Source organism: the organism of the source record quoted next, unplaced genomic scaffold (assembly GCF_019419815.1).
Source record: "Pyrus x bretschneideri cultivar Hongxiangsu unplaced genomic scaffold, Pyrus_bretschneideri_v1 Contig14, whole genome shotgun sequence".
NCBI classification, from domain to species: domain Eukaryota; kingdom Viridiplantae; phylum Streptophyta; class Magnoliopsida; order Rosales; family Rosaceae; genus Pyrus; species Pyrus x bretschneideri.
This window is the reverse complement of record NW_025999435.1, coordinates 1,033,739-1,060,594: the sequence shown is the minus strand read 5'-3', so window position 1 is coordinate 1,060,594 and position 26,856 is coordinate 1,033,739. Positions and strand designations below refer to the sequence as shown.

The 26,856-nt window shown below is 35.7% G+C and overlaps 2 protein-coding genes across 16 annotated transcripts; one reads left to right on the top strand and one right to left on the bottom strand.

The window, feature by feature from the left end:
* Window positions 1-13,534: 13,534 nt before the first annotated feature.
* LOC103938707 lies at window positions 13,535-21,067 on the bottom strand. 15 transcript variants are annotated; one of them, XR_007256567.1, is made up of 10 exons: window positions 20,814-21,006; window positions 20,036-20,697; window positions 19,187-19,627; window positions 18,451-18,970; window positions 16,183-17,675; window positions 15,546-16,102; window positions 15,126-15,194; window positions 14,847-14,933; window positions 14,338-14,483; window positions 13,535-13,911 (listed from the first exon to the last, which is right to left on the bottom strand). XR_007256567.1 is itself a non-coding variant. In XM_018645330.2 (6 exons), exons 2-6 carry the CDS (start codon window positions 20,562-20,564, stop codon window positions 15,927-15,929), a joined length of 3,159 nt encoding a protein of 1,052 aa, XP_018500846.2. In that variant the 5' UTR covers window positions 20,565-20,697; window positions 20,814-21,006; the 3' UTR covers window positions 15,465-15,926. The 15 variants fall into 15 exon arrangements, 1 of the variants encoding a protein (XP_018500846.2); XR_007256568.1 differs by having other exon boundaries at window positions 13,535-13,895; XR_007256569.1 differs by having other exon boundaries at window positions 13,535-14,279; window positions 14,410-14,483.
* Window positions 21,068-21,517: 450 nt separating this feature from the next.
* On the top strand, window positions 21,518-26,191 carry LOC103938706 (probable magnesium transporter NIPA2). The gene is made up of 9 exons (XM_009348731.3): window positions 21,518-22,204; window positions 22,321-22,519; window positions 22,661-22,717; window positions 24,353-24,443; window positions 24,604-24,764; window positions 24,844-24,971; window positions 25,060-25,197; window positions 25,564-25,656; window positions 25,791-26,191. The coding sequence occupies exons 2-9, from the start codon at window positions 22,393-22,395 to the stop codon at window positions 25,959-25,961; spliced, it is 966 nt and encodes a 321-aa protein (XP_009347006.1). The 5' UTR covers window positions 21,518-22,204; window positions 22,321-22,392; the 3' UTR covers window positions 25,962-26,191.
* Window positions 26,192-26,856: the final 665 nt, after the last annotated feature.

The following is a 26,856-nucleotide window of genomic DNA, read 5'->3' as shown; positions in this document are numbered from 1 at the left end:
TTTTTTTTTTTTTTTTTATTAAAACACTTTTTATTTGTTTTACCAAACACATTTAGTACTGGTTTGATACTAAGGTGCTTTTATAAAAAGTGGATATAAAAAAAAGCTGAGCTCAAAAACGTGTTTGGTAAACATTTAAAAACAGCTTATTTTTACAGTTTTGGATGGAAAAAAGCTGAAAATGTGAAGCAGCAAAATAAGCTTATTCTCAACCACAGCTAGGGGTGGGCACGGTGCGGTTCGGTACGGTTCCACCCCTAAATTGGAACCGAAACCGAAATATATTAACGGTTCGATTCGGTGCGGTTTCACTTAAATTTATTACTAGAACTTTACGGTTCGGTCTACACCGGTTTCGATTCGGTTCTTGCCGGTTTACGGTTCCTAATAATAAATTATTTGAACATCAAATCATTATGCATTCAAATACATCTTCTAAAACTGATTACATAAAGTTGCATACAACACATCTTTTTTAATGCAAATGTCTTTGGTAGTGGCACCAAGTCAACAAAAAGAAACAACTAAAATACATATGCATTGGTCAATCAGTCAACAAACAAAAAAATGATGAAGCAAATTGCAGGTTTTCAGACATCAGAGAGCAAGCAAGAAGCAGCAGCTCATGTACACAATTTTTCAACCTATTATACCATGACATGTGTGTGTGTATATATAATTTATTTATTTATTATTAATAAAACGGTTCGGTTCGGCCGGTTCTTGGTCATTCGAAACCGGAACCGGAACCGGTTTGAACGGTTCGGTTCGGTTTTTCACTCAAAGTTGACTTTTCCTGTCAACAAGGTTTTTTTCGGTTTTTTTTTTCTTACGGTTCGATGCTGTTTTGCGGTTTGGCGGTTTTTATGCCCACCCCTAACCACAGCAGAAACAGTTTTTTTTCAAAGCACAACAATACCAAACCAACCCTTAATGTACCTGATTTTTTTAATAAGTTGCTTCGTTTTAAGCACCACAATCTCAAACCAACCTTAAAACCATCTCCATCCTTTGGGTTAAAACCTAAAATTTTTAACATGGAAAATTTAGGTTTTAATCTAGAGACAGTTTTTTGTCCTCCAGCCCTTATGGGTTAAATTTTTAGCCAAAGATTATTAAAGAATGAATTTAGTATAATTTTTTTTCTTAAAGTAACATTTTGAAAAAAAAAATATGTAGACTATCCTAGTTTTATTTTATGAACATTTTAACTTAAAAATATTTAGATTCTAATAAATATTAAAAAAAATCATTAAACCAACATCAGGAAACTCGTGGAGCACCATGAAAGAATAAGAAACACTTAAAATAATTTTTTTTAATTACTTTAGCAGTTATATTTAAATTTGGACCGTTAGATCTTCTTTTTTACTGTTGGATTTGATCATATTATATCTTAGTCGTTGGATTCAATGAATTTATAAATATAAAACTAAAAAAATACACATATATGATAGACCAGCCCCCATTAACCCAGGGGAATCCTAGGCTAAATTTGTCCTAGAAATGAGTTTTGGGTTAAAACCCATATTTGCCTTAAGGTTGAAGTAAGTTGAGATAAATTTAAAACCTAAAATTTGAGTTTTATTCTAAGGGTTGGAGTAAGTCTAACAATTATGTTTGGCTAATTTAGTAGTTTTTAACGAAGGGTGGACAGATAAATGCAACTATTTTAAAAGGTCATACATCACCCACGAGATAGAAAATAAACCAATAGGATCCTCTCCGGATTTTTTTTATGAGTATCTTGGAGATTCATGAATTGTGTCCGTTCCTCGTACATTGTGCAGTCAGTTTTTGTCAGATACTGTTTGTGTTTAATTTTAAATAAAAATATTTAAAATGATTTTTAATCGCACGATATACAATGAACGGTTACGATTTACAAATCCTTGCCGGGTCTTCACAAATTCAAAAATAAACACCCTGCAGAAATATTAAAAAAGAATTATAATTAAAATATCTTGTTAAGTATACATGCTTATCACTATCAGGGCTAAAAATGTTGACAATGATGGTTTTTCCTTTTTTCTAAACTTGTAAACACCGTGCTCTAATAAATAAACTACTTATGAAACTTGTACAACTGTCAAACGAATTACAATTTAGCGTGACTCGTACGATTATTGTTAAACAAGTGGGTTAACCCTTAAGTCTGTCAAGGACCAAGCACGCTATGTTTTAGTTTTTCTGTTTGCTAGCTGTATATGCTGCGGGGCTTGGAAACTATCAAACCCTAACTTCAAGAACTCCACCGAAAAAGGAGGAAAAGAAAAGTCCAACTCCCCGCTAGAGCATTAGGTTTGTTGATGGTACGAATCTTACAATTGAAGAGATGTTATTTGTTATTGATCTAATTTTTAATTGAGATGATTAACCAAAAGAGAAGGAAGTTAGGGTCGTTTAAGGACATCGGGGAAAGGAAGAGACTTGTTTGTACCATACTTGACTAATCTCGAAACTACCAAACACCGGTCAACGTCATATGTAGCATCTCACATCGCCCAAGGGAGTGGATACTCTAAGCCTTATATGTATATTCTCATATCTACCTAGCATGATGCTTTTTGGAGCTCACTGGCTTCGGGTTCCTTAGGAATTCTGAAGTTAAGCGAATTCGCGCGAGAGCAATCCCAAGATGGGTGACCTACTGGGAAGTTCTCGTGTGAGTTCCCAGAAACAAAATCATGAGGGCGTGGTCGGAGCCCAAAGCGGACAATGTCGTGCTACGGTGGAGTCGAGCCCGGGTTGTGGTGGGAGCTTGGGCGGGGATGTGACATTTTGGTATCAGAGCCTAACACTTGCGGTGTGTGTGCCAACGAAGATGTTGGGCCCATAATGGGGTGGATTGTAACATCCCACATTGCCCAAGGGAGTGAATCCTCTAAGCCTTATATGTATATTCTCATCTCTACCTAGCACGAGGCCTTTTAGGAGCTCACTAGCTTCGGGTTCCGTAGGAATTTCGAAGTTAAGTGAGTTCGCACGAGAGCAATCTCAGGATGGGTGACCCACTGAGAAGTTCTCGTCTAAGTTCCTAGAAACAAAACCGTGAGAGCGTGGTCATGGCCCAAAGCGGACAATATCGTGCTACGATGGAGTCAAGCCCGGGTTATGGTTAGGGCTCGGGCCGAGATGTGACATCATACTTTCAAGAACCCACTGAAGAGTTCATGCTAAGGCACCCCTACCGAAGCACAAAAGTTTCCCTCCAATTAGGAGGCCAATCACAACACAACATATGTCAACGTCAGAATAAAACTCATAGAGTCCTACATCGATCACAAACAAAAGCTGAAGACTCTAAAAGGAGACCATTCTCCTATAATTAATCCCTAATGTCATTATTGTACTTAAACTGGTCATCAGAATCTACTAATGATGATTATGCTTAAACTTGTGTATTTGTGTAAACCTTTCATTATTAATGAGAACTCCTCTACTCCATGGACGTAACCAGACTTAGGGTGAACCACGTATATCTTGTGTTTGCTTCCCTATCTCTACCTCTTTGCACATTGTCATCACTAGGTGACCAAAGCAACCAGGCGAAAATCACAAACTTGACACTTTACGTTGTTCCAAAGTCTTCACTGGTTTTGTGCATTAACAAAACTAATTGCATGTGCTTAAAGATTTTAGTTAAAACTTCTACATCTTTTATAGTATAAGAGTTGATTCATGTGTGAAACGCCAACGTCTAAATATGTACTCAACATTACCCTCTAACTTTCTTGAAGTTTATATGTCGAGTTTTAAACAAAATCTACCCGTGGGCTCTCAACATAGCTAGAAGGAGGATTCCAAGTCTTTACTTTAGCATCCTTGCGTTTACATGCATTTAAAAAAAAAAAAACTAATAAAAATGATTTAAAAACTTTGAGTTTATCGATAAAGATAAAATAAAGGGTAAAATGAATAGTACCAGAATTGACTTTTTAATGTGAAAATGTGATTTTTTTTGTTAAAATGAAGTGTATAAGGAGCTTTTCATTAAAGTTCTCTTTAAAAAAATCTTAATCATTAGATTAATCAAATGAATTTTGATCCATCCACGTCAACTTAGTTGTATTACATCCTCTGCATAGTATCTCATGCCCCCTTCTTTTCTTCATCCTTCCCTTCTCTCCTCCAATTTTTCCTTTTTCCATATCTCATTTGACAATCCAAAAGTTTTAGAGTTGGGAAGCTTTTTTCAATATCATTTTTCCTTTTATCAGTTAAGATTAATCCTGCAATTCTTCCTTTTTCAATAATTGTAACTCATAACATAAACTAAGAAAATAATATGGAGTTGGAAAGCTTTATTTGGGTTCATCGGTTTCTATATAAAACTTTGGAACAAGAAGGAGACGGTTTGAAGAGAGATCGTATGATAAAGAACAGAAGAGTGAGAAATATGAACTGAAAAAATAGGGGAAGGATTGAAGCGGTGGAATGATTTCGTTTTTGGGTGGGGGATGAAAGAGAGATCCAAATAACTGAAAGTGATCAAATGTGGATGCCATGATTAGGGTTTAGTAGAGAACAGACAGGAAGGAGAGATGAAATGCGGTGCAAACAAATGTAAAACCTACAATTATTCAGACGTCGACTGATGTGAAAATGCACCAACGCTAAATTTAGATACTCAAAAACCTACAAGATGCTAATTACGATAAATGAGAAAGTTATGAGCTCGTTTGGATGTGCTTTTAAAATGATTTAAAGTATTTTTGGTGAAAATGTTTTTAAGTGCTTCTTAGAAGAAGCACATAACTGATGATGATTTTTGCAAAAAGCACGTTAAGTGCTTTTAAAACCTAAAAACATTATAACTAAAAGTGCTTTGAGTTATTTTAAAAGTACATTCAAACGAGTTTTGCTTATTATTCGATGGCGAATACAACGTTGACAAGCTTAGAATTTTAAAATTCACAAGCTTGACCAAAAACGCTTTTAAAACTCGAATTCAGATTCTAAGAGATCTGGAAATCAATATCAAATTACTCAAGATTGTTTTCACGAACTATTTCAATAATCCATATTATATAAATTTGAAAAACTGGATACCATAGAACCAGGGTCGAAGCCAAACTAACAAGAAGCCCACACAGAAGGCAAGCTACAGAGAAAGCAACAAGCAGAAGAGGAGGGCAATCAGCCAGCCACCACCTACATAGTATGTGAAAGATCCAAAAATCCAAGGGCAAAAAACCTTTCGAATGATATTTTTTTAATTGACAAAAAAATAATAATTTTTTTGGTACACTAGAGGCTAAAATAATATGTTCAGTAATAGTATTTTAATTAGAACAATATTTGCACCTACCACAATTAGACATTTTAAAATATTTTCCAGAAACAATTTGACATGTGTCCGAAAATATTTTATTGTTGTGTTTTTGATGATTTTTTTTAACAATGAGCTTATTATAATAATGTAGTTCAACTTCATCTTTAGCAAGAATCGAGTTAAAAACATCTCACTTACAATTAAAAATAAATATTAGTATATTGTAATTCGAGTTAAAAACATCTCACTTACAAATAAAAATAAATATTAGTATACTGTAATACTAAGTGGTGTGTTTTTGATGATTTGAATATGCATATATGGCAAAGTACTCTTTTTTAGTGTCCTAGCACTTAATTGTGTTACTAGTAATACGGTTCAATAATATTCATTTCCACTTAGAAAATCTCAAGTTTAACTTACTATTTGGCGAGTTCAATGCCTAATCACGATGACCTCATTTTGAGGACCTGTGAAAATCAAATGCATATTAATCACAAGATTATATTAGTTTATATCCAAATGTTTAAATTATTTGACAACTTAATAAAGCAAAACTAACTTAAAACTAGTCACAAACCATTAAAAAACTCATTTTCGTGTTTCACTTTATTAAATTGTCAAATATTTTAAGCCTTTAGATCCAAATTAGTATAATTTTGTGGCTAATATGCATTTGGTATTTACAAATCTTCAAAATAAGACCCTTAAGAGAGCAAAACTTGACCGACCAATGAATAAGACAAAAACTCAACCCGTTAAAGTAGAATATGTATGTCAAATAATATTACATGCCTAACAAAATAAAATTGTTAATGACTTGACTTGTGAGATCACTTGCCACATCAAAGTTATCACTTGCAAATGATGGATTGTTCTAATAGTTATAGTCTATTCTTCAGCTCACTGCATTCTAAATGCGAACTACTCTTCCCTTTAGTATAAATTTACTATAGAATATCTCTTAGAACAAAAATAAAAAGTTACCAGCTTATTTGATGTTATCATTTTAATATTTTCCTTCATTATATAACCACTAAAAAAATAATACAAATAGCTTTCTACCACATGCATGGACACGACTTATCTACGGATTGTAGCTATTCCTTTATCCCTTTTTTTCCCTGCAAAGAGGACCAGAGAAATTGAAATGTTGGCAAAGGGGTTAAAGCATCTCCAAGAAATGCTGTAAAATAACCAAAATTTAAAAACACACATCTTCAATAAACTTTATAAAGAATCTCTATTATAACAAAATGAACAGTCTTTCTATAAATTTACAAAGCAAATATTAATCAGTTAAATATTCAAAAATAATAAAACTTAAAGGTGGACTCTTGAGCTAGGAAAAAAAGAAAAGGTGAGAAGATTGTTTTACAAAATGAGTGAGTTATGTTTGAATTGTTAATAATAAAATATTCTAAGTTTACTAAAATAGAGAGTGTTGTTAGAGATGAAAAATTAAACCGAGTGATTAAAATAGTTTTTTTAACACTATTTACTTGCTAATTTAACAAAAAATTAGAACTTCTCTAGGAGATGCTCTTTATCACTGGTAGAATCTAGAAAGGAACCAAAGAGCATAAACCACATCCAGTCCAAGGGCATAATTTCAATCTTCCACTCATTCTTTGGTTACTTTGTGTAAAAGAAATTAAATAAATAGAAAAAAAAAGGTCGTGTCAAAAAATTTACAGGAATGTGAAGGCCCATCATTTTGGAAAAACCAAAATTAAAAGACAAGAAATTAACAAGAAATAGATACTTCCTAAAGATATAGTTATTGCTTAGAAACCGTTTAGTAAATTTTTAATTTTTAATTTTTGTTTACCACTTTTGAAATCTAAATATAGAACTTTTGTTTTGTAATCATTTTTAGTTAAAAAAAAAAAAATTGAAATTTAGTTTTCAAAATTTGGCATTGAGTTTTCACTCTTTAGGACATATTTACTTACAAGGAATAAAATTCGAAAAAAAAAGCGTATCATTGTTATTCATATGTTTACCAACAACCACTATTTCAAAAATTCCCTCCTGGGCAGCTAGCCACCAATCTGATTAATCCCTAGGCATTTCAAACTTTAAAAAGGGCGCTTAGACCTTCCTAGGCATCCGCTTAGTCTACCTAGGCGCTCGCCTAGACCCACCTAGACACCTGTCTAAGTCGCTACTCTCACTTAGACATAAAATTAATAACTTTCATTTTGCATTTTAGGGCGCCTAGACCTCTTTAGATGTTCGTCTAGACCCACCTAGACACCTACTTAAGTCACTACTCTCACTTAGACAAAAAATCGATAACTTTCATTTTGCATTTTATTTTTGTTCAATAAATTGTAAGAAACTTGTTGAATACTTGGATGAACACTCATTATATATTTGCGCCCCATATTTTCAGTTTGTTCTAATACTTTAATCTCTCTTTCTCTCTCTCTCTTTTTATTTTACAATTTATGTATCGTAATACAATTATGTATTTTTTATGATATAACCTCAGCTCACCGCCTGATTAGTGCCTAAGGCCATCTCCAACCGATAGCTAGCCAGAGGGCTCATTTTAGCCCTCTGGCCCTCCAAGATATTAATATTTTAATAAACAGTACAGAGCCATATTTGGTTCCGTCTCCAACCGATGGCCAAAGGACCAGAGGGCCTGTTTTGGCCCTATCATAAAAAACTATCTCCAACTGAGGGTCATAGGTGTAAACATAATTTATTATTTAAAAACTACAACTTAAATGTTTTTTAAGTTTCATGTTGTTAAATGTTTTTTTTAACAAATATGAAAAACTAGAAATGTTTTTAATAATTTGTTAAATGTTGTTAAAAACTACAAATTTTGTAAAATAAAAGTTATAGGAAAAAAAATAGAATTAAAAATAAATGAAAAATAGAAGTTATAGGAAAAATTTCGTAAATAAAAAATAATAATAAAACTGTAAAAAAAAAAAAATTCAAATCAATCTTGTCTGTTAAAACCGACAGGAATACATTCATATTATTTAGTATAAATGTATTACTGTCGGTTATAACCGATAATATGAATGTATTCCTATCGGTTTTAACCAACAGTGATTTGAATTCTGGCCAGCCCCGGGGCAGCCAGCCCTCCAGCGCTCTAGCCTTCTCCGATTCCATGGGGCCCTCTCAGATTCCACAGCCCTCTGGCCTAACCCTCTGTTGGAGACAATTTTTGGACTATTTTCGGCCCTCTGACCCTCTGGACCCTTCGGTTGGAAATGGCCTAACGTCTTTTAGAACCTTGCCAACAACCAAAAGAATAAAAAAGTAGACGAGTCTCAAGTTTTGGATATTACATACCTGAAAAACAAAAGATATCTTGTTAACATAGAGGATTGTTTATCTCATATACTCATTTCTTCTCATACTCATGTTTATACTCATTATAGTTCAAACGTCCAAAATACCTTTAAAAAAGATGCAACACGAAGGACTGATGAAAAATTATAAACAAACCAATTTGTTAGACTGGAGTGACACCATTAACAAATTGTGTCATGCCGACGATGGCAAATTGCAACAAAATTCTAGCAATAACAACAGCAGTGCTTACTTTCTGTTACAATTTGTTTCATAGGCAGCCACTCTTTTCCTCTTTCTTTTTAGTTTCCATTTTCTCTCGAATTGGTATTGTCAGGTCAAGTTTTCGTCGCTGAAGAAGAGCAAGACAGATTTGCAAACTGAAGTTCGACCCCTCGGTCACTGACGGATAACCCCAGGTGCCCAGGCAGACAGGCAAGCACAGTTGGCACCGACAGCATTTACATACAAGACACCTAAGCTATGGTAACAAGCTACATCTATTTGTTGTCGCTAAAAGAATTTGATGTCAAACCATGAACGAATGTACCACAAAGTATTTTATTATTAAACCACAGCATCACTTAATAGATGGTTAAATTAAAGACAATACCTATTAGGGGTGGACACGGTACGGTTCAGTGCGGTTCCATCCCTAAATTGGAACCGAAACCGAAATATATTAACGGTTCGATTCAGTGCGGTTCCACTTAAATTTATTACTAGAACATTACGGTTCGGTCTACACCGGTTCCGATTCGGTTCTTGCCCGGTTTACGGTTCCTAATAATAAATTATTTGAACACCAAATCATTATGCATTCAAATACATCTTCTAAAACTGATTACATAAAGTTGCATACAACACATTTTTTTTAATGCAAATGTCTTTGGTAGTGGCACCAAGTCAACAAAAAGAGACTACTAAAATACATATGCACTGGTCAATCAATCAACAAACAAAAAAATGATGAAGCAAATTGCAGGTTTTCAGACTTCAGAGAGCAAGCAAGAAGCAGCAGCTTCTGTATACAATTTTTCAACCTATTATACCATGACATGTGTGTATATATAATTTATTTATTTATTATTAATAAAACGGTTCGGTTCGGTTCGGCTGGTTCTTGGTCATTCGAAATCGGAACCGAAACCGGTTTGAACGGTTCGGTTCGGTTTTTCACTCAAAGTTGACTTTTTCGGTCAACACGGTCTTTTTCGGTTTTTTTTCTTATGGTTCGATGCGGTTTTGCGGTTTGGCGGTTTTTATGCCCACCCCTAATGCCTATGATTTTAGACCAAAAAATCATGAAGTAAAATTATTCGTATAGTCTGTGAAAGTAAAAGAGTTTCACATTAGTGAAACGAGAAACCTTGCAAGGGCTTATAAAGGTTAGACTACTGACCACATTGTCAATTGATTTTATGGTGAAACGTCACCTTCTTCATGGTATCATAGTAGGTTGACCACGTGTGAAGCCAAACGGCCACATGTGCTTCACATCATCCAATTTGTGTTGTCCACATGTTTAACTTGCAAGGGTTTATAAGAAGTTGAACTACTTCTCATATTACCAATTAATTTTATAATAAAACATCTACTTCTTATTGCCTTTAAGTTGTAAGGAAACTATAAATAATAGATTTTCTGTCACAGTGGCTATTACATAAATAAAAAGGGCAAGCATGAATATTAATTAAGACTAATTAGAGTTTTTGATTTGGCTGATTTAGTTGTTTTTATATAAATAATAGATTTTCTGTCACAATGGCTATTACATAAATAAAAAGGGCAAGCGTGAATATTAAGATAAATTAAAGTTCTGATTTGGCTGATTTAGTAGATTTTAATGAAGGGTGGAAGGATTAATGCAACTATTTTAAAAGGTCACACATCGCCCACGATATAGATATATTTAACCCAACAAGTACACAACTGCAGAAATAAATTTCATAAAAAAGTACTATAAATAAAGTAAAATATCTTGTTTGGCATCCATGCTTATCAGGACTAATAATTTTGACAAAAGAGATTATGTTCACACATCTTAAATTACTTCTTTCACATATTTTTACTTTTTTAATATTTTCTACACACCACTTACACTTGATAGAAAAATATTAAAAAAATTAAAAAGCTGTGAAAGAAGTAATTTGGGATGTGTGAAAATAATCTCTCTTTTAACAATGATGGCTTTTTATTTTTGCTAAACTTGTATACACTAAGCTCTGGTAGATGAACTACTTATGAAACTTGTACAACTGTCAAACCAAATATAAATTGAGTAGGATTATCTTCTCTCTTTTTTTCCCTCTCCTCCCTCATCTCTTATTTCAAAGGTTACGATTAAATCACGTCAACATCTTATATTAATTTTTTATAGTAAGATAAATATAAAATAAGAGAATGTGAGAAAAATGGATAAAAAGAAAATGGGAGAGAATCATACTCCATATAGCGTGACTCGTACGATTTTTGTTAAACAACTTGGGTTAACCCTTGAGTTTGTCAAAGGCTAAGCATATAATTTTTTCTGTTTGCTGTTTATGTTTTTTGGGGGGGTGGGTTTTGCTGTTTATGTTTGTTGGGGGTGGCGGAAACCACTAAACCCTAAGTTCAACAAACACACAGAAAAGGGGAGTAAAAGAGCACATTAGAAGACATGTCATCTGTTGCTGCTGGTCTAATATTTTATTCAGACGATTAATTAGAAGAGAAGGAAATTAAGGTCGGCTAAGGACATCTGGGAAAGTAAGACTCATCCTCCCCTTCTCTCCAGCAATTTTTCCTTTTTCCATATCTCATTTGACAATCCAAAAGTTTTAGAGAAAGCTCTTTTCCAGATCCTTTTTCCTTGATCAGTTAAGATTTATCCTGCAATTCTTCCTTTTTCTATAACTGTAGCTCACAACAAAAATGAAGAAAATAATATGGAGTCGGAATGCTTTATTTGAGCAAGAAGAAAATAAAGAGAGAGAAGATTGCTTTCCAAAATGAGTGAGTTGTGTCTGAATTGTTAATAATAAAATATTTCAAGTTTAATAAAATAGAGAATGTTATTGTAAATGAAAATTTAAACTAAGTGGCTAATATAGCTTTTTTATACTATTCACCTGCTAATTTGACAAAAATTTAAAACTTCTCTTGAAAATGCTCTTAAAGCTCCACTTGTAGAAAGTAGAAGAGAACCAAAGGGCTTCAACTACGTCCAATCCAAGGGCATAATTAAATCTTTCTCTCCTTCTTTGGGTTACTTTGTGTAAAAGAAATTAAATATAAATAAAAAATAAAATAAAAGCTGGGTCAACAAATTTATAGGAATGTGAAGCCCCATCGATTGGAAAAAAAAAAAAAACACTAAAAATAAAAGACAAGAAACATGAAACAGATACTTAAAGATATAATTATTGTTTGGTGACTGTTAAATCTTGTTTTCTAATTATTTTTAAATTTTTTAAATAAAAATAGAAATTTAGTTTTTTAAATTTAGCATTGAGTTTTCATTTTTAAGGACACATTTACTTGCGAAGAATGAATTTCTAAAAAAAATGAGTATTATTTCTATTCATGTGTTTATTAACAGTAAGTGGAATGAAAAAATAGGTGAGTCTCATGTGTTAATATTACATATCGGAATAAATAAAAAAATCTCATTAATACAAGAGGTTGTTTATCCCATACACATTTCTTCTCGTACCCATATCATATAAGTAAACATGCTCTGAAAAATTGTTACGCCGAGGATAGATAAATTGTTAAGACTCAAGTGACACCATTCACATAAGGGGTTGTTTATCTCATACTTGTTAACGGAGAGGTTGTTTATCCCGCTTACTCATTAGCACAGGGGATTGTATCCAATTTGTTAGACTCGAGTGACACCATTCACAAAATTTGTTATGCCGACGATGGAAAACTGCCACAAAAGGACTCGAGCAATAACACCAGCACTGCTTACATTCTGTTACGGTTTCTTTCGTTAGCACGAGGCAGCCACTGTTTTGCTAGGTTTTATTCGGCCGCAGTTTCGTCGCTGAAGAAGAGACGTACAGATTTGCAAACTGAACTCTGCCACTGACGGATAAAACGCCGGTGGGCAGATTGGCAGGCACAGTTGGCACCGACAGCATTTACACTATGATGACAACCGCTACCTATTTATTTTGCCGCTAGGGGAATTGCCAGGAGGATCTTGCTGGATTCCTTTAGTGAGGATTTTGAGAATCATCTATTCACATTTGTTCATCGTATATTATGAGGTCAGAAATTATTATTAATTTTTTTATTTAAAATTGAATATAAACAATACCTGACAAAAACTGGTGAACGATGAAACCCAAAATATAATATAGAGGGGATTTGAAAAAGAACAATACTTGGCTACTCAAAACTCTTAGTGTTTTAATCACAAAGCTTTATGCTTATGATCATAATCGCTCATACTATGAATCATACTGTAAAGATCATCTTTGCAAAAAATAAATTAAAACTAAGGTCGTTTAGTCAATCTATTGTAGCAAATACAGAGACGGTTCGTAATGATTTTACCAATACCATTCATTTGTTTTTAAATAGTTTGATGACTAAACGATCTTAGTTTTAATTGATTTTTTGCATAGACAATCTTTATATGGTGATTTATAATATGAACGGCTCTGATTATAAATACGAATTTTTATAAATTGACAACGAACAATTTTGAAAAATTTTGAGTAAACATTCCTACTCATCTTTTAGTATCCAAGCATTGTCTATGAGCAGTACAAAATTATGTGGGAGGACTTTACAAATCCCTACAAAGAGGGCACAACTAATTTCCTGCTGCCAATAATAGTTCCCATTTTGAAATGTATATGTCAATTTGTTATTTACAGGTTAAATTTCACTTCCATATGTGTTAATTTGTAATTTGCAATTCACGAAGTACCGAATCCTTGACCATGAGGAAGAAGTGTTCCAAAATTCTTATAGATTTGTTTTTCTCTACAATAACCATTATTGTTATCATATTGTGTCAAATTTCAAACTAATACCATCCATCATCAATGGATGGCAACAATGTCATAAAAATAGAGACCAAACGACATTCAATTTGAAATTTAGATGCCGAAATCAGCATCAAGTATGAAAATGAATTTCCAGCTCAACGCCAACAAGACCACCGCCAGACTCTCGACTCTCTAATTCCTTGTTTAAGGCTCACAAGGAGGTGGCGTCGAGTGGGAACAAACATGCAGGGGTCCTTTACAGCCTTGAAGTCTGCTGCCGCGTATGGCAGCCACAACTCAGAATTTCTCCGTCACTACGGCAAAAGCTCTCTTGCATTAAGTGACGAAGGTTTAACTACAAATTTTCTTGAAAACAAATCTAAACGGAAAAAAAAAAATCCTCGTTTGGTAAGATTGGATTGGAATGGAATGGATAACTCTCTAATTCCAAGATATGTTGAAGGAAGAAATGAAAACATTATAACCAACTAGAGGGCAGCCGATGGATTACTCATGAAGGAAACTTATCCATTCCAATATGCTCTCCAAAAATGGTAGGACTAGAAGGGAGGATTTTCTTGATGCATAATCCACTTCAAATCCCATCCAAATGAAACATCACTCTCCCATCCAAATGAAACATCACTCTCGTCTACCTCCAATATACCTTCAAATTAGCCGTCCAGTCCAATCCAATCCTACATACCAAACGAGAACAAAGTGGAGAGCAAAAGAAAGGGTGAGGGGAAGATGTACGAGGAGAGAAGAAATTGGTTGTCCATTCCAATCCTTCAAATTCGTCGTCCATTCCAATCGAATCCTACATACCAAATTTGTAGTCAAGCATAATCGATTCCCAAGTTGAGGCCTAGGCAGCAGTGCTTAACCATCCACAGCTCACCCTAAATAAAATAAAGAAATTGGGGGAAAAGACCAGAGAAAATGAGGGCAACGAAGAAAATAGAATGGGGTTTCAGAAATCACACTAAACAACATCAAATACCACTTCTACATGCAGCGAATATGTATGCAAACAAAAAGTTGGTAGCCAGTCCTCCGGTAACTAAGCAACTACCAAGAACGATAAGGGTCAATCAAACAGAAAACTTCCACTGGTCAACCCAACTAACAAACGGCACAACGCCAGCATTTGTATGATTACTTTCATAGGAACAATTCCAGTACCACTGATACAACTATAACTGAACGTATAATCAGATGTCATATCAAGAAATGGAACTCAACCTAGAAAGTTTCTGCATTACCTGTTGTGGAATTTTGGTGCAACTCATCCCAGCAACATCTGATTTCACTCGACCTTAGAAGTAGCATTTACCCAACCAAGCCAATTTCTAGGGAAAGAGGGAAAAAATAAAGGGAAAAAAAAAAACACAAGAAAGAAAGATGGAGGGGAAACAGTAAGAACCAATTTATAACATTTGCGAAAGTTACTAGGGTCCTCCCATAAACTTTCAACACTTGGACAGAAGCTTTAACAGCATAAGCTCTCCATGCAAAAACTATCAATGTCTATGGCGGCATACCTTCATATCCAGAGAAAATCAACCCTGCCAAACTGAATCTCAGAAAGCTCCAATCAAAATCACCGTAACCTGCACGTGTTCGAGATATAACAGGCCCACCATACCATCAAACATAAATAAAAGATGGACCCGTGACCAACTAGATCAAAGAAACGCAAAGAATAAAGACTTCAGTTATTTACATAAATGCTATCAACAGGATACATTTATAGACACAAGCTGACTCTGAGGAAAGGAATTGCTAACAGACCTAAAGCATAGATCAGCCTTTTATACAGACCAATTATTCGTATCTTCATCCCAAAAAAGCAATTAAGCACAAAATTACTACAGCAAAACAACATGAAAGTAGCAATATTTCTTAAAGATAAACAGTCGAGTAATTCATAATGTAATAATAGAGTTAACGGTCCAACATACATCAATCAGTAAAAGAAGCTCACTACAAACACTGGAATGTTGGATGTGGATGATATCAGAACACTCCTTGAAATATTTAAACCATATCCAGATCAGCTCAGAGACCCAAAGAACCTGCAATAAGATTAAAAGAAAAAAAAAAAAAAAAAAAAATAGAGTATACTTATGAAGACCATACAACAATAGAAACGCTAAGCAAGCTTCCAAGTAAATCGCCCTTCCAATGAGAAGCAACAGAACATTCCCCAGAATTTTCAAGTTTCTCAGTTAGTCCCTCAAATTAAACCAAGTTATTATCAGTGCAGCGACTGCAGCACTTGTCAGCATCTCCCCCGGCAGAAACTCTTGAATCCTAACAGCCCAGGGTCTGGTTTCATATTTTCACAAGTTCTCCTCTTCTGCAATGGTGTCATCAGAAAACATATCTGCGTTATCTGCATTAGGTATCAGGGAGCTTCTCTTCTGAGCCTTCACTGTGATGTAATCCTTTCCGGAGTCAGTTCTGCAAACATCATCCGCATCAGTTAACTTTTCACAACCATTTTGATTTTCCAGTCCTGTAAGCCACAAAAGTAGAATATTCAGCTATTCTAGTAATCAACACTGAAGAAAAAGTATTTATCACCTTGTTAATTACCAGATGTTCCAAGAGCTAGATTCTCAGTGAAAGACACTTCCACTTTGCTTTCCACCACATTTAACGAGACTCTAGAAGTTCGTTCACTGTCAAGATCTTGTACAAAACCATGTTTTTTCGTATGAGGAATATCTTCAGTTCCCATATTTAGCATTGATTCCTTCGAGTCCAAGTCCTCTTCCGCTGAAATAACCACCCCATCATCAATTTTCTTTGTTGAATGTTTCACCACAGAACTTGGTTTCTCATTGCCATCTTCATGATACTCTGATTTGTCACCACCATTCTCATCCCTTCCACAACTAGCTGGATGCTTGCCTTCAGAAGATTCTGACCTAGAGCGCCTTCTTCTGTGTTTTGGTTTCTTTCCATCCGTACTTCTTGGGGATAACATACTTCCTCTACGACGCTTAGGTTCTACAGATGTAGACCTGGACCGTCTTCTCCTATGACTCTTTTCTTTCTCATCTCTACTTTTATATGCCCTATCATTGGAGCGATGCTTCCCTTCAGCAGACTTTGACCTTGACAGCCTTCTGTGTTTCACTTTATTGTCATCCAAGCTTCTAGGGGATGACCCACGTCTTCTGTCGTGCTTAGGCTCCACAGATACTGACCGGGACCGCCTTCTATCACAATGCTTTGATCTTTTATCTCTACCTTCGCCCAACTCCTTCAAGTGATGCTTCCCTTCCACAGATTTTGACCTAGAACGTCTTCTATCACGATACTTTGATTTTTCTTCTATTTCATTTGTTTTCTCATCAGAGTGGCGCTTATCTTCCAAAGATTTTGACCTGGACCGCCTTCTACTACGACGTTTTAATTTTTCATCTCTTGTTTCGTCTGGTTTCTCATTAGAGCGGTACTTGACTTCCACAGATTTTGACCTAGACCGCCTTCTCTGTCTGGATTTTTTTTCATCCGGACTTCTTGGTGATAACCGTCTTCTATGTCCCTTACCTTCTGTAGACACTGACCTTGATCGCCTTCTTTCTCCATGTTTTTCTTTTTCATAGTGGGTGTCATCTTTTTTGTCGCTTAAGTGATGTTTTCCTTCTGAAGACTTTGACCTTGAGCGTTTTCTTGGAGAAGACTTACTTCCTGTATGATGACCAGGTGATCTAGACGCAGCTCGAGTTCTACGTGGAGAACTTTCTCGTCGATGTTTGGGTGACACCGAATCAACTCGTGTTTTTCTTGTTCTAGGACTAACACTCCTACTCCTATTTCTCCTTGACGTAGAAAAATGATGATCATGTGATCTATCTGAATCCCGCCTTCTAGTTCTGTCACCACCATTCCTAATGTCTCTATATAGCCTGCGTTCATTATCATAGCTTGAATAGTGGCGTGATCTCAAAGGGGATCTGGATCTACGATCTCTTGGATAGCGATATGGAGGAGAGTAAGAAGGAGACTTCTGCCTTCGGCGATAATTTATAGGTGATCTGGATCTGGATTTTGACCTTGCACGAGATGGTGATGGAGACCTGTAATAGGAGTAATTGATTAGCAAAAAGAAAATACTTTGATTATAAACAAGGCAAAACAGTTTTCAATTAAAACAATTTCTATCAAATAAAGAAAACTTCGTTGCTTCAAATAAACAATTAGAATTATATGGTTTCCTATTATGAAAACAGACATTATTCATGATCACATGTGCACTTCTCAACAGTGTGTTATAACTTTTGCATACAAAAAATAAATAAGATTTATAAATACAGGAAACCATTGCAACATATAAAAAAAAAAATAATAAATAAATAAATAAAATAAAATAAATCTCCAAAACTCATGCCTCTGAACCTCTGAATACCGCTTTCATGTTATAATCTGTTAATGACAGACTCATCGTTAGTTACTAATTGCTTAAACATATGAGGTGGAGAATATTCTCAGGAGTAGCACCAATACGATTGAGCATTAACCTACCTAACAACAGTAACCGAGACCCCATTTTGTACATTAAGTTGGGACTCAACTGGATTGGATCGGAATTTTTATTAAGACTGGTAATTCCCCTAACCCTAAAATCATACAGGTTGAACACTATTTCCTGTATAAAATTTGTGACAACAAAATCTAAAGCCTCAGATATCCAGAACAGAGGATTTCAACAATTTATAAGCGTAACAATATTTGAGCATCACGTGATTCTTCATAATCTATATACCAAAGTATTTTCAATGTTTAAGTTCACCATTTTGGAATAAGACATCCAAAGGCAGCCGACAATGACAATTTGTAATCAATGTAACATACCTAGATTTCTCTTTTGTTTCCTTCTCTTCAATTTCTACTCCATCAGCTTTAAATTTCTTACTTATTTCTGCTGCTCTGGCTGCAGCTAACTCTGTTGCTGTCTTCATGGTTGCAGCTCGGTTGGCTGCCTGTTGGGCGGTCATAGTTTGTTGCATAAGCAAAGCCTGCTGGAATTGCATCTGTTGCATAGCAACAGCTTGCTGCATCACCATGGGAAGAGATGATGAAGCCATTGAGGAATTCATAGCAGCTGGTTGCTGAGGAAGTGATTTTGCCATCTCAACATTCATAGGACGGCCTCCAACATCCATACTATTCAATTGCAAAGCAGCAGTTGCTTCTTCAGGTTTTGAGTATTCTATATATGCAAAATGCTTTGAGTCAGTGATGGTACATTCTACAACCGTGCCACAATAGCTAAAAAGTTCTTTCAGCTGTTCCACAGTGAGAAGTGGGCTAAGATTGCTAACTTGAAGCGTCTTCTTGAGCACATCAGCCTTTCCAGCTTTGTCAAGTGAACCTAATTAATAGATGGTAAAATGTTATAGATAGACATATAGATTTGTATATATATTTAACTATATATATATGTAGCAATTGTAATGAAAACAACACAACTCAAAAACATGAGAAAACACATTCAAATAAGACTACCAAAAGCCAAAATACATGTGAGAAACTAGCAGCTTCTAAGCCACATTATATTCATCACCACGTTTAAATCAGAGAGGTATACCAGAAGAGTCTTTGTTTGACTGAGCTTGTGCTTGCACCTGAGCAGCATGGGCTTGAAGAGCCTGGGCAGCAACAATTGCCTGAGCAGCAGCCATTGCAGCTGCAGAAGGTGCCATAGGCACTTGGCTAACATTTCCCATAGAGGTGGTTGCAGCTAACGCAGTCATTAGCAGATTGTGAGGCGGGTGGTTCAGCTTACAATCAATTTTGGCGCACCTACCACTAAGGTAGTCTCTACAAACCTCCCCAAGAGATGCTCCAATTCCTGGCAATATAGCCCCTCCTGAAGCACCAGGAACAATGCCTGGAATCATTCCCAACAGTCCAGGGAATGCCCCTGAAACAGAAGCTGAATAATTTGGCATGTTAGGCATGGTTTGGTTAACTAGATTAGGAAATGTGGATGGCGGAGCCAATCCCAGCAGTCCTCCAGCACTAGAACCTGCATGAGAACAAAGCAAATCCTCAAAATTATGTGTCTGAGAGATAACCAGTAACTTGTGAATAATCCAAGATGCATACTGAATAGGCTTTAATACTGCGTCTTGCAAAAGAATATAAGATAAAACTATTTCCTTAAAAACCCTAAACTCCCCTATCAGTCACTTTCTTGTCTAGAAATAATGGTTTTGTTTTTCTCTTATGTCTTCGGTGCATCTCAGAAGCAGTTTTAAGAGCTGCAAAGGATTTCATATAGACCACAAGCTACTTGCAGCATTGACATCATTACAGAAACAATATTGGCTAAGAGCACGACTCACTAACTAAACAATAAACCTGCAATAAATTTATGAACTCTGGACTAAATGCATTGACACCAACACATAAAAGCACGATAAATTATAAATACCTGCACTGAAGAACACTGGGAATGGGCTACCCATGATGGGTTTACCACTGCACTCCACACTCACCATATAATTCCCTCGTTTTGGCACCACATAAGTAACTGTGTACGTCCCATCACCCATATCCTTCACCATCCCTTCTTGCTCTGATCCTCCAACTCCCACTCCAGGCACAACTTTCACCTTAATCTGCACCCCACCATTTGGAACCTTCCTTCCATCAGGGTCTTTAGTCACTACCATAAACGAAGACGGTGCACATGCTGTACCACCCGCGATCCCAGCCCCGGCTGCAGTGCACTTTGCCGGGTCCACCGGCCCGATGGGCTTGTTCGCCAAGTCCTCAGCTTCTTCAGATTCACTATCTGATCCAGCCACCACTTCTTTCTCTCGATTCTTATCCACATCTTTGAATGTGGCTTCAAAAGCAGCTTTCGCCGCTGCGGCTTTCTCAGCCTCACTCTTGCTCCTCGCCTCTTCGGCTTGCTTCATCCATATTGGCTTAACAAGTGCAAGATTTCGATCAGCCATCAATGCCCTACCTCCCCCAATTACCAAACCTCACAGAAACCCTAAACGCCAATACCGTCCTTCAATTAAACAAGTTCAAAACCCTAATAAGATCAATCAGCCAAAACCTCCATTCGCACTATTCTTCGAAACCCTAAAATTAAACAAAAATACCAAAACAGATGAAGCAAATACATATAATGACCTGATTGATGCCGAGACGAATATGACGAGAAGAAAAAAGAAATCTTTAAAAAGCAATGACAATACCGATATTAGATAATAACAAGGAGGCTTTTTGTTTTCTTCCAACCCAATTTTCTGGGAAAGTTAAATCGGACTTTCTCAGCAGCCAAACGCGTAGAATCCGTCCGATGATGGATGGGAGGAAGGAGCGTACCTATTCTCTCTGTTGCGGACGGCGTAAGATTTGGGTTCGCGATAAGATGGGATCTTTTGGACACAAGGGCAACTCAAAATATACTCCTACCCTCTCAATTTTTTAATTCCTAATTTCGTTTTTTATTCGCTCAACGAAAAGAAAAATTAATCAAATGATTTTTAAGTATCTTTTTATTTTGTTTTTTGAAATTAAAAATCTATATAATTAGTTGTTAATTTTTTTCATCATTATTTTAAATAATTTGTAAAAAATCTTTGTTAAATAATATCAAAATAAAATTATATTTTCAAGTTTTGTCAAGTTATTTTGATCTTATTTATTAAATTAAGAGTAATTTTATTATTTTAATTCTTATAAATAAAAATTTTTCACGGAAAGTCCAAATCATTGACGGTGACAAATTGAGGGTCTTTTATTGAATTATGTCAATATTAATGACCATTTTAGTTAAAATGATAAATAAAATTCCTATTTAACAAAAAATAAATAAAAAAAGGAGAAATAAAAAAAATTTTAAATACCATGAGTTGTGCATTTTTTTGGTCTACCCGTAAAAATAAATAAGCAACATTCTTATTTAACAAAAAATAAATAGAAAAGGAGAAATAAAAAAAATACCATGAGTGATACATCAATTATTAAATTTAAAAAAAAATATTAACTATTAGTATTATAACACTTGGTATAGTTTCAGGACGCTAAAAGATTTCTCGTAGAATACCAACTAGAATTTGAGAAATTTTGTAATGTGACTGGTACACAAAGAGGTATATCACGTGTCACTATACAAATGATGAAATATATATGTTAAAAAATTAATAACTTAAAAAATAAAACTTTTCACCACGTCTATTAAAACACGTGATATAGCAGTCGTATTCTGATCGAAATTTTTCTCTTAGGATCTAACCTCGAAACTACACTAAAATAACACATCACAATTCACAAAGGCATATGGCATTTAAAGAGGAACGCGGGATGCGGAGGCCATTCGTTTCTCGTACGCCAACGTAACGGACATACCGTTGCCTCAGCCAGCCTCGCAAGAAACCACCAAACCCCTCCTCTCTCTCTCTCTCTCTCTCCCCCTCCCTCCCTCCCTCCCTCCCTCCCTTCACAGAAACCCCATTTACCATATTCATCGATTCAATCACTTTCTCACGTCGCATGTTAAAAAAAAAGCCCCATAAAATTACAGACATCATGGTGGTGGTGGGTTTTTAACTCCCATTGCCTTCTTTTGCAGCGTGCCAAGAAGGTAAGCTGTTTATATTTATGATCATTTTCTATTTTTATTTATTTAAATGCATGTATTTATTCTGGGATTGATTGTGTTATTTGTGTGATCTGCTTGGCCTGGTTTTATGGATTCAGGAAATTAATTTGGATTTTTGGATATAATATTTCTTGGCCCTGCAAAGTTTTCCTCCATATTTGGTGTGATCAATGGGGATATCGCGTGACAATGTTCATGGACTCACTCTCGCGGTTTCTTCAAGCATTTTCATTGGCGCTAGTTTTATCATCAAGAAGAAAGGTCTTAAAAAGGCCGGCGCTACTGGCACCAGAGCAGGTTTCATTCCCTTTTCTGTTGCGTGAATCCTCAAATATCTTTGGAAATTTGCCTACAATTTTGTGTTTTATGTAACTTTTATTGAATTGTATTGTTTTCGTCGATGTTTTGTTAAGTGAATTTGTGGATTTTCGGATTCAGGATTAGGAGGGTATACGTACTTGTATGAACCCTTGTGGTGGGCTGGGATGACAGCAAGTAAGTTTAATCATCTCTTGTTCTAATTGCTTTGTTTGTTAGCATTGTCGCATTCTTTAAGTTTTTTTTTGGTTTTTTTTTTCTGGATTCTTCATTCTTGTTGGATGTGTTTATAAATTCAGCCCTTCTTTTGTCTCTCTCCGCCCATTTTTTGTCTGATGAATTTGTTTTTCTCCTCGCAAGGAAAGGCCGCGTCTGCCATCATTTACTTATTTGGAATCTTTTATATTGTTTGTTGCTGTGCTTTGCTACACCATATAGCGGTATGGCTGTGCAACCTGTAATATGTTGGCTGCATAGCCAAGGTAGAGTATCTGAACGTCGACTTATTTGTAGTGGAGTAAGATAAATCAACATTCAATCTCTATGGTGGGTTTTCACTAAGAATGAAATAGTGTTCATATCCAAAGGCGAACAATGCCCTAGCTTCTATAGTATGCTGCTTTTCCAAGGCCGGAGAAGGCCATAGACCACTCGCCTTCGTTTGATAAGTCAACATTCGGTACCAAATTTGAGCATGGATTTGGATAGTGATGAGTCTCCTAGTCTCCTTAAACTCTGTCGGCATCAGTTCTTCAAAAAAAAAATAAGAACCTCTAGAAGAAAGTATATTGGATTCCTTTGCTGTACAAGTATTATAGTCTGGCAGACCGATAGGAGGCATTCGTTTGTCAGGACACTGAACTTTGGATGATTGTTGGCCAACCATCGATATCAAACTTCAAAAATTTGAGATTATGGGTTTTTATAGACCTAAAATTACTGAAAGCACAAATTAAACTCTTTACATGGATAGAAATAGCTGATGTCATTTCGGGAAGACTTCCAAATTGTAATTAGAACTAGTAATTTATATGTCCAAACCTTAAAAAGAGACAGCCGAAAAGAACGAGATCTTCCTTCACTTTGTGTGGTTAAACCGAAGAAGTTCATTTCCGAGCTTTGCTCTGATTCACTTTGTGTGGATATACCGAAGAAGCTTATTTCTGAGCTTTGCACTGAGGTCGGAAATGCAGATAGTCATGATGGTCATGGACAGAAAGTTGTGCGCAAAATGGTTAAACAATGACCTTCACTTTGATCCGATCTGAAAGCATTTTCTTCTTGATTCTTTCTGGTTTTTGCTTTGTCTACTAGAACTGTAGAAAAGGTGGCTTTGGGTCGGGGGTTAGGAGTGCTTTTGATCACACCATTTTACATGATACTCAACTGACACGCTCTGGATATTCTACATGATTTAATTATCTGTACTCGGATATAACTTTTATTTAGGTTGAAGGTATGAGTGTGAGAGAACGGAACAGTGACATCATTGACTTTGTTTCTCCAGGGGAAATATGCAAATATTATTTGAAACAAGGGGTTGATGTTGCGGTTTCATTAACAGCCTCAAGTTTTCCATCCATACGTTATGTTTTGATCGGAAAATCTATATGAAATCGAAGGGATTATCCAATTGGTGTTTTCATCCAATGTTATAGATGTCCTGTTAAGATAAATTGAACTTTCAATTTGTTTCAAATTTTTTTATGGGATTTTTTTTTCAAATTATTGCATGCTATGTTAGAATTGTTTATCAGAGAATTACTGTGGTTGATGCTCATTTGCTAATGCTGAATTTATTCTCTTTCTCAGTGATTGTTGGGGAGATAGCCAACTTTGCGGCTTATGCATTTGCCCCAGCAATTCTCGTAACTCCCTTGGGAGCTTTAAGTATTATTGTCAGGTATGAAACATCTTGACACTGCCCTCGTCTATTCTTGTTATATCCTTTGTCCGCCGGTTGATGTATTAAACATACGGGCTTGTGCGTGTGTACACACATGCTGTTGTAATAGCAGTGTTTGCGTGTGAGTGATTTTATAAGGACGACATTTTTTTTCCAGTGCAGTGCTTGCTCATTTTGTTCTGAAGGAAAAATTGCATATATTTGGTGTGCTTGGTTGTGTTCTTTGCGTGGTGGGTTCTGTAAGCATTGTATTGCATGCTCCACAAGAGAAACCAATATATTCCGTTAAGCAAGTGTGGCATCATGCTACGCAGCCAGGTATTTGCAGATTTACCTTACTCTCTTAGTTTATGAACATCCGAGACAGAGTTAGTACAACTAATTTCGTTATTCACAGGTTTCATCATCTACACATGTATAGTATTGATTCTGGTTGCTGTCCTCATTGTCCGGTATGTGCCACGCTACGGGCAAACCCACATGATCGTCTACGTTGGTATCTGTTCACTCATGGGATCTCTTACGGTCTGTTTCTAAATTTTGAAGCTCGTTGATGTTATGAATTTAGGTGTACCATAAAGTAATCCTTCTATTACCTCTGATTCATCTAAAGGTTATGAGTGTGAAAGCAGTGGGAATAGCTCTGAAGCTGACGTTTTCCGGAACAAATCAATTCAAATACTTCGAGACTTGGATTTTTGTGTTGGTAGTGACAGTATGCTGTCTTTTTCAGATCAACTACTTAAACAAGGTATATAGTTCCCAAGAAACCGCATTCATTCTGTTTATGTTTAAGTCTATTTTCCTGGTCACCGTTGTAGTTTCCGTTATCTACAAAGTTAGAGAATCAAAGTTGTTGATTAACTTGATTTAGTGTCTGGACAGTTTAAAGATTACAAGATCATCAAACTTTTGAACCTTGTCAAACTCGATAAGTTGCTAAAAATTGAGAAGCGAAGGCCAAACTCGTAAGAAAGTTTCAGATGCTGTATAGAAACACACACAGTTGGGGTCCTGAAAAATCAGTTATTTAGTGTTAGATACCGTGCAATTTACTGACTCTAAATCTTGTTATCCCGCGAATGCTTAGTCCATATTGTCTATGCAATTTTTGCAGGCTCTTGACACGTTTAACACTGCCGTTATATCTCCAGTCTACTACGTTATGTTCACAATATTCACCATTCTTGCCAGTGTGATCTTGTTTAAGGTACATTTACTGTCAAAATGTTTGTAGTGCTTAGATTTGTCTCGCTCTTCTGGCATCGATGAGAATCATTTTCTACAGATGCTAAATACTCAGTTTTATTCACAATCCGGTTTTTACCCTCCCTTCGATTGCAGGACTGGGAGTCACAAAATGGATCACAGATAGTGACTGAACTGTGTGGTTTCATCACTATATTATCCGGTACATTTCTCCTTCACAAAACAAAGGACATGGGAAATGATCCACCCAAGGAGCCCTCCGGATTCAAAAGTCCGAGCCACGTAGATTCATCCTCGAATTCCTGACAGCCGCGCTGCAGATGGTGAAGTTTATGCACTGGTACAGCATCAGGATGCAGTTTGTTGTTTGTAGGGACTCCCCAATGCTTGAGTTTCCATATATTTTCTTTCCATTTGTTTTTCCTTTTTCTTGAACAGGTTTTCTTGTATGGTTAAATAAGATTTACAGCAGTTTGGGGGAATTTGTTACTGATGAAATTAAATTACAGGAAATGATGAAATTTATAAATTCTTTTAATGAAGAAAAGTGCTTCTTACTCACCATCCATATGTTCTTGCTTTAGCTGAACTTGTGCTTTTGCTAAAAGCACCCAGAGAAAAGGATTGGCATACTTCAAAAGTGAATTGTTAAAAAATGAATGGCTAGAGGCAACTCAGGCAAGTAAGAAGTCTTGCCTTGCCTTTAAAAGTGAATTGTCACGAGGATTTAGTGGGAGTCTAAAGTTTTGCAAATATCGAAGTTAGATTTAGAAAAATTAATGAGAATTCATAAGTGGTGTGTTATCCACACATTCTATTTTACTTCTCACACACCTCTTAATAATTTCTATCTGTTGATCTTCTTCCATTCATCTGATTCGACGATTGAAAATTAAAAAGATGTGTGAGAAGTTCACACCCCTATTCATAATTATAATTTCTAGGCTTAACCATATTATCTACACCTAAAGGGGAAGGAGATGGACATAGTCTCACAATGGGTTAGCAATCATGTGGTTCGAATTCGCCTTCGGCGAAAATCGAAACTAAAACATTTCTCTTACAAGTAAAATGGAATACCACTAGATCGTATACTAAGTGACCGATATCTAAGTTAGATTTAGTAAATTAATGAGAATTCATAATTATAGTTTTTAGATTAGAGTTTTTGTCCATCAAGTCAATGAGTCGTTTCACCCAA

Coding starts and splice junctions, on each gene's coding strand:
- LOC103938707 (XM_018645330.2), bottom strand. CDS start 20,564: ATGGCTGATCGAAATCTTGCACTTGTTAAGCCAATATGGATGAAGCAA. Junction 17,676..18,450: donor GAAACAAAAGAGAAATCTAG/GTATGTTACATT, acceptor CTCCTATTACAG/GTCTCCATCACCATCTCGTG. Junction 16,103..16,182: donor TCTAGCTCTTGGAACATCTG/GTAATTAACAAG, acceptor TGTGGCTTACAG/GACTGGAAAATCAAAATGGT.
- LOC103938706 (XM_009348731.3), top strand. CDS start 22,393: ATGGGGATATCGCGTGACAATGTTCATGGACTCACTCTCGCGGTTTCT. Junction 22,520..22,660: donor CGCTACTGGCACCAGAGCAG/GTTTCATTCCCT, acceptor TTTCGGATTCAG/GATTAGGAGGGTATACGTAC. Junction 22,718..24,352: donor GTGGGCTGGGATGACAGCAA/GTAAGTTTAATC, acceptor TCTCTTTCTCAG/TGATTGTTGGGGAGATAGCC.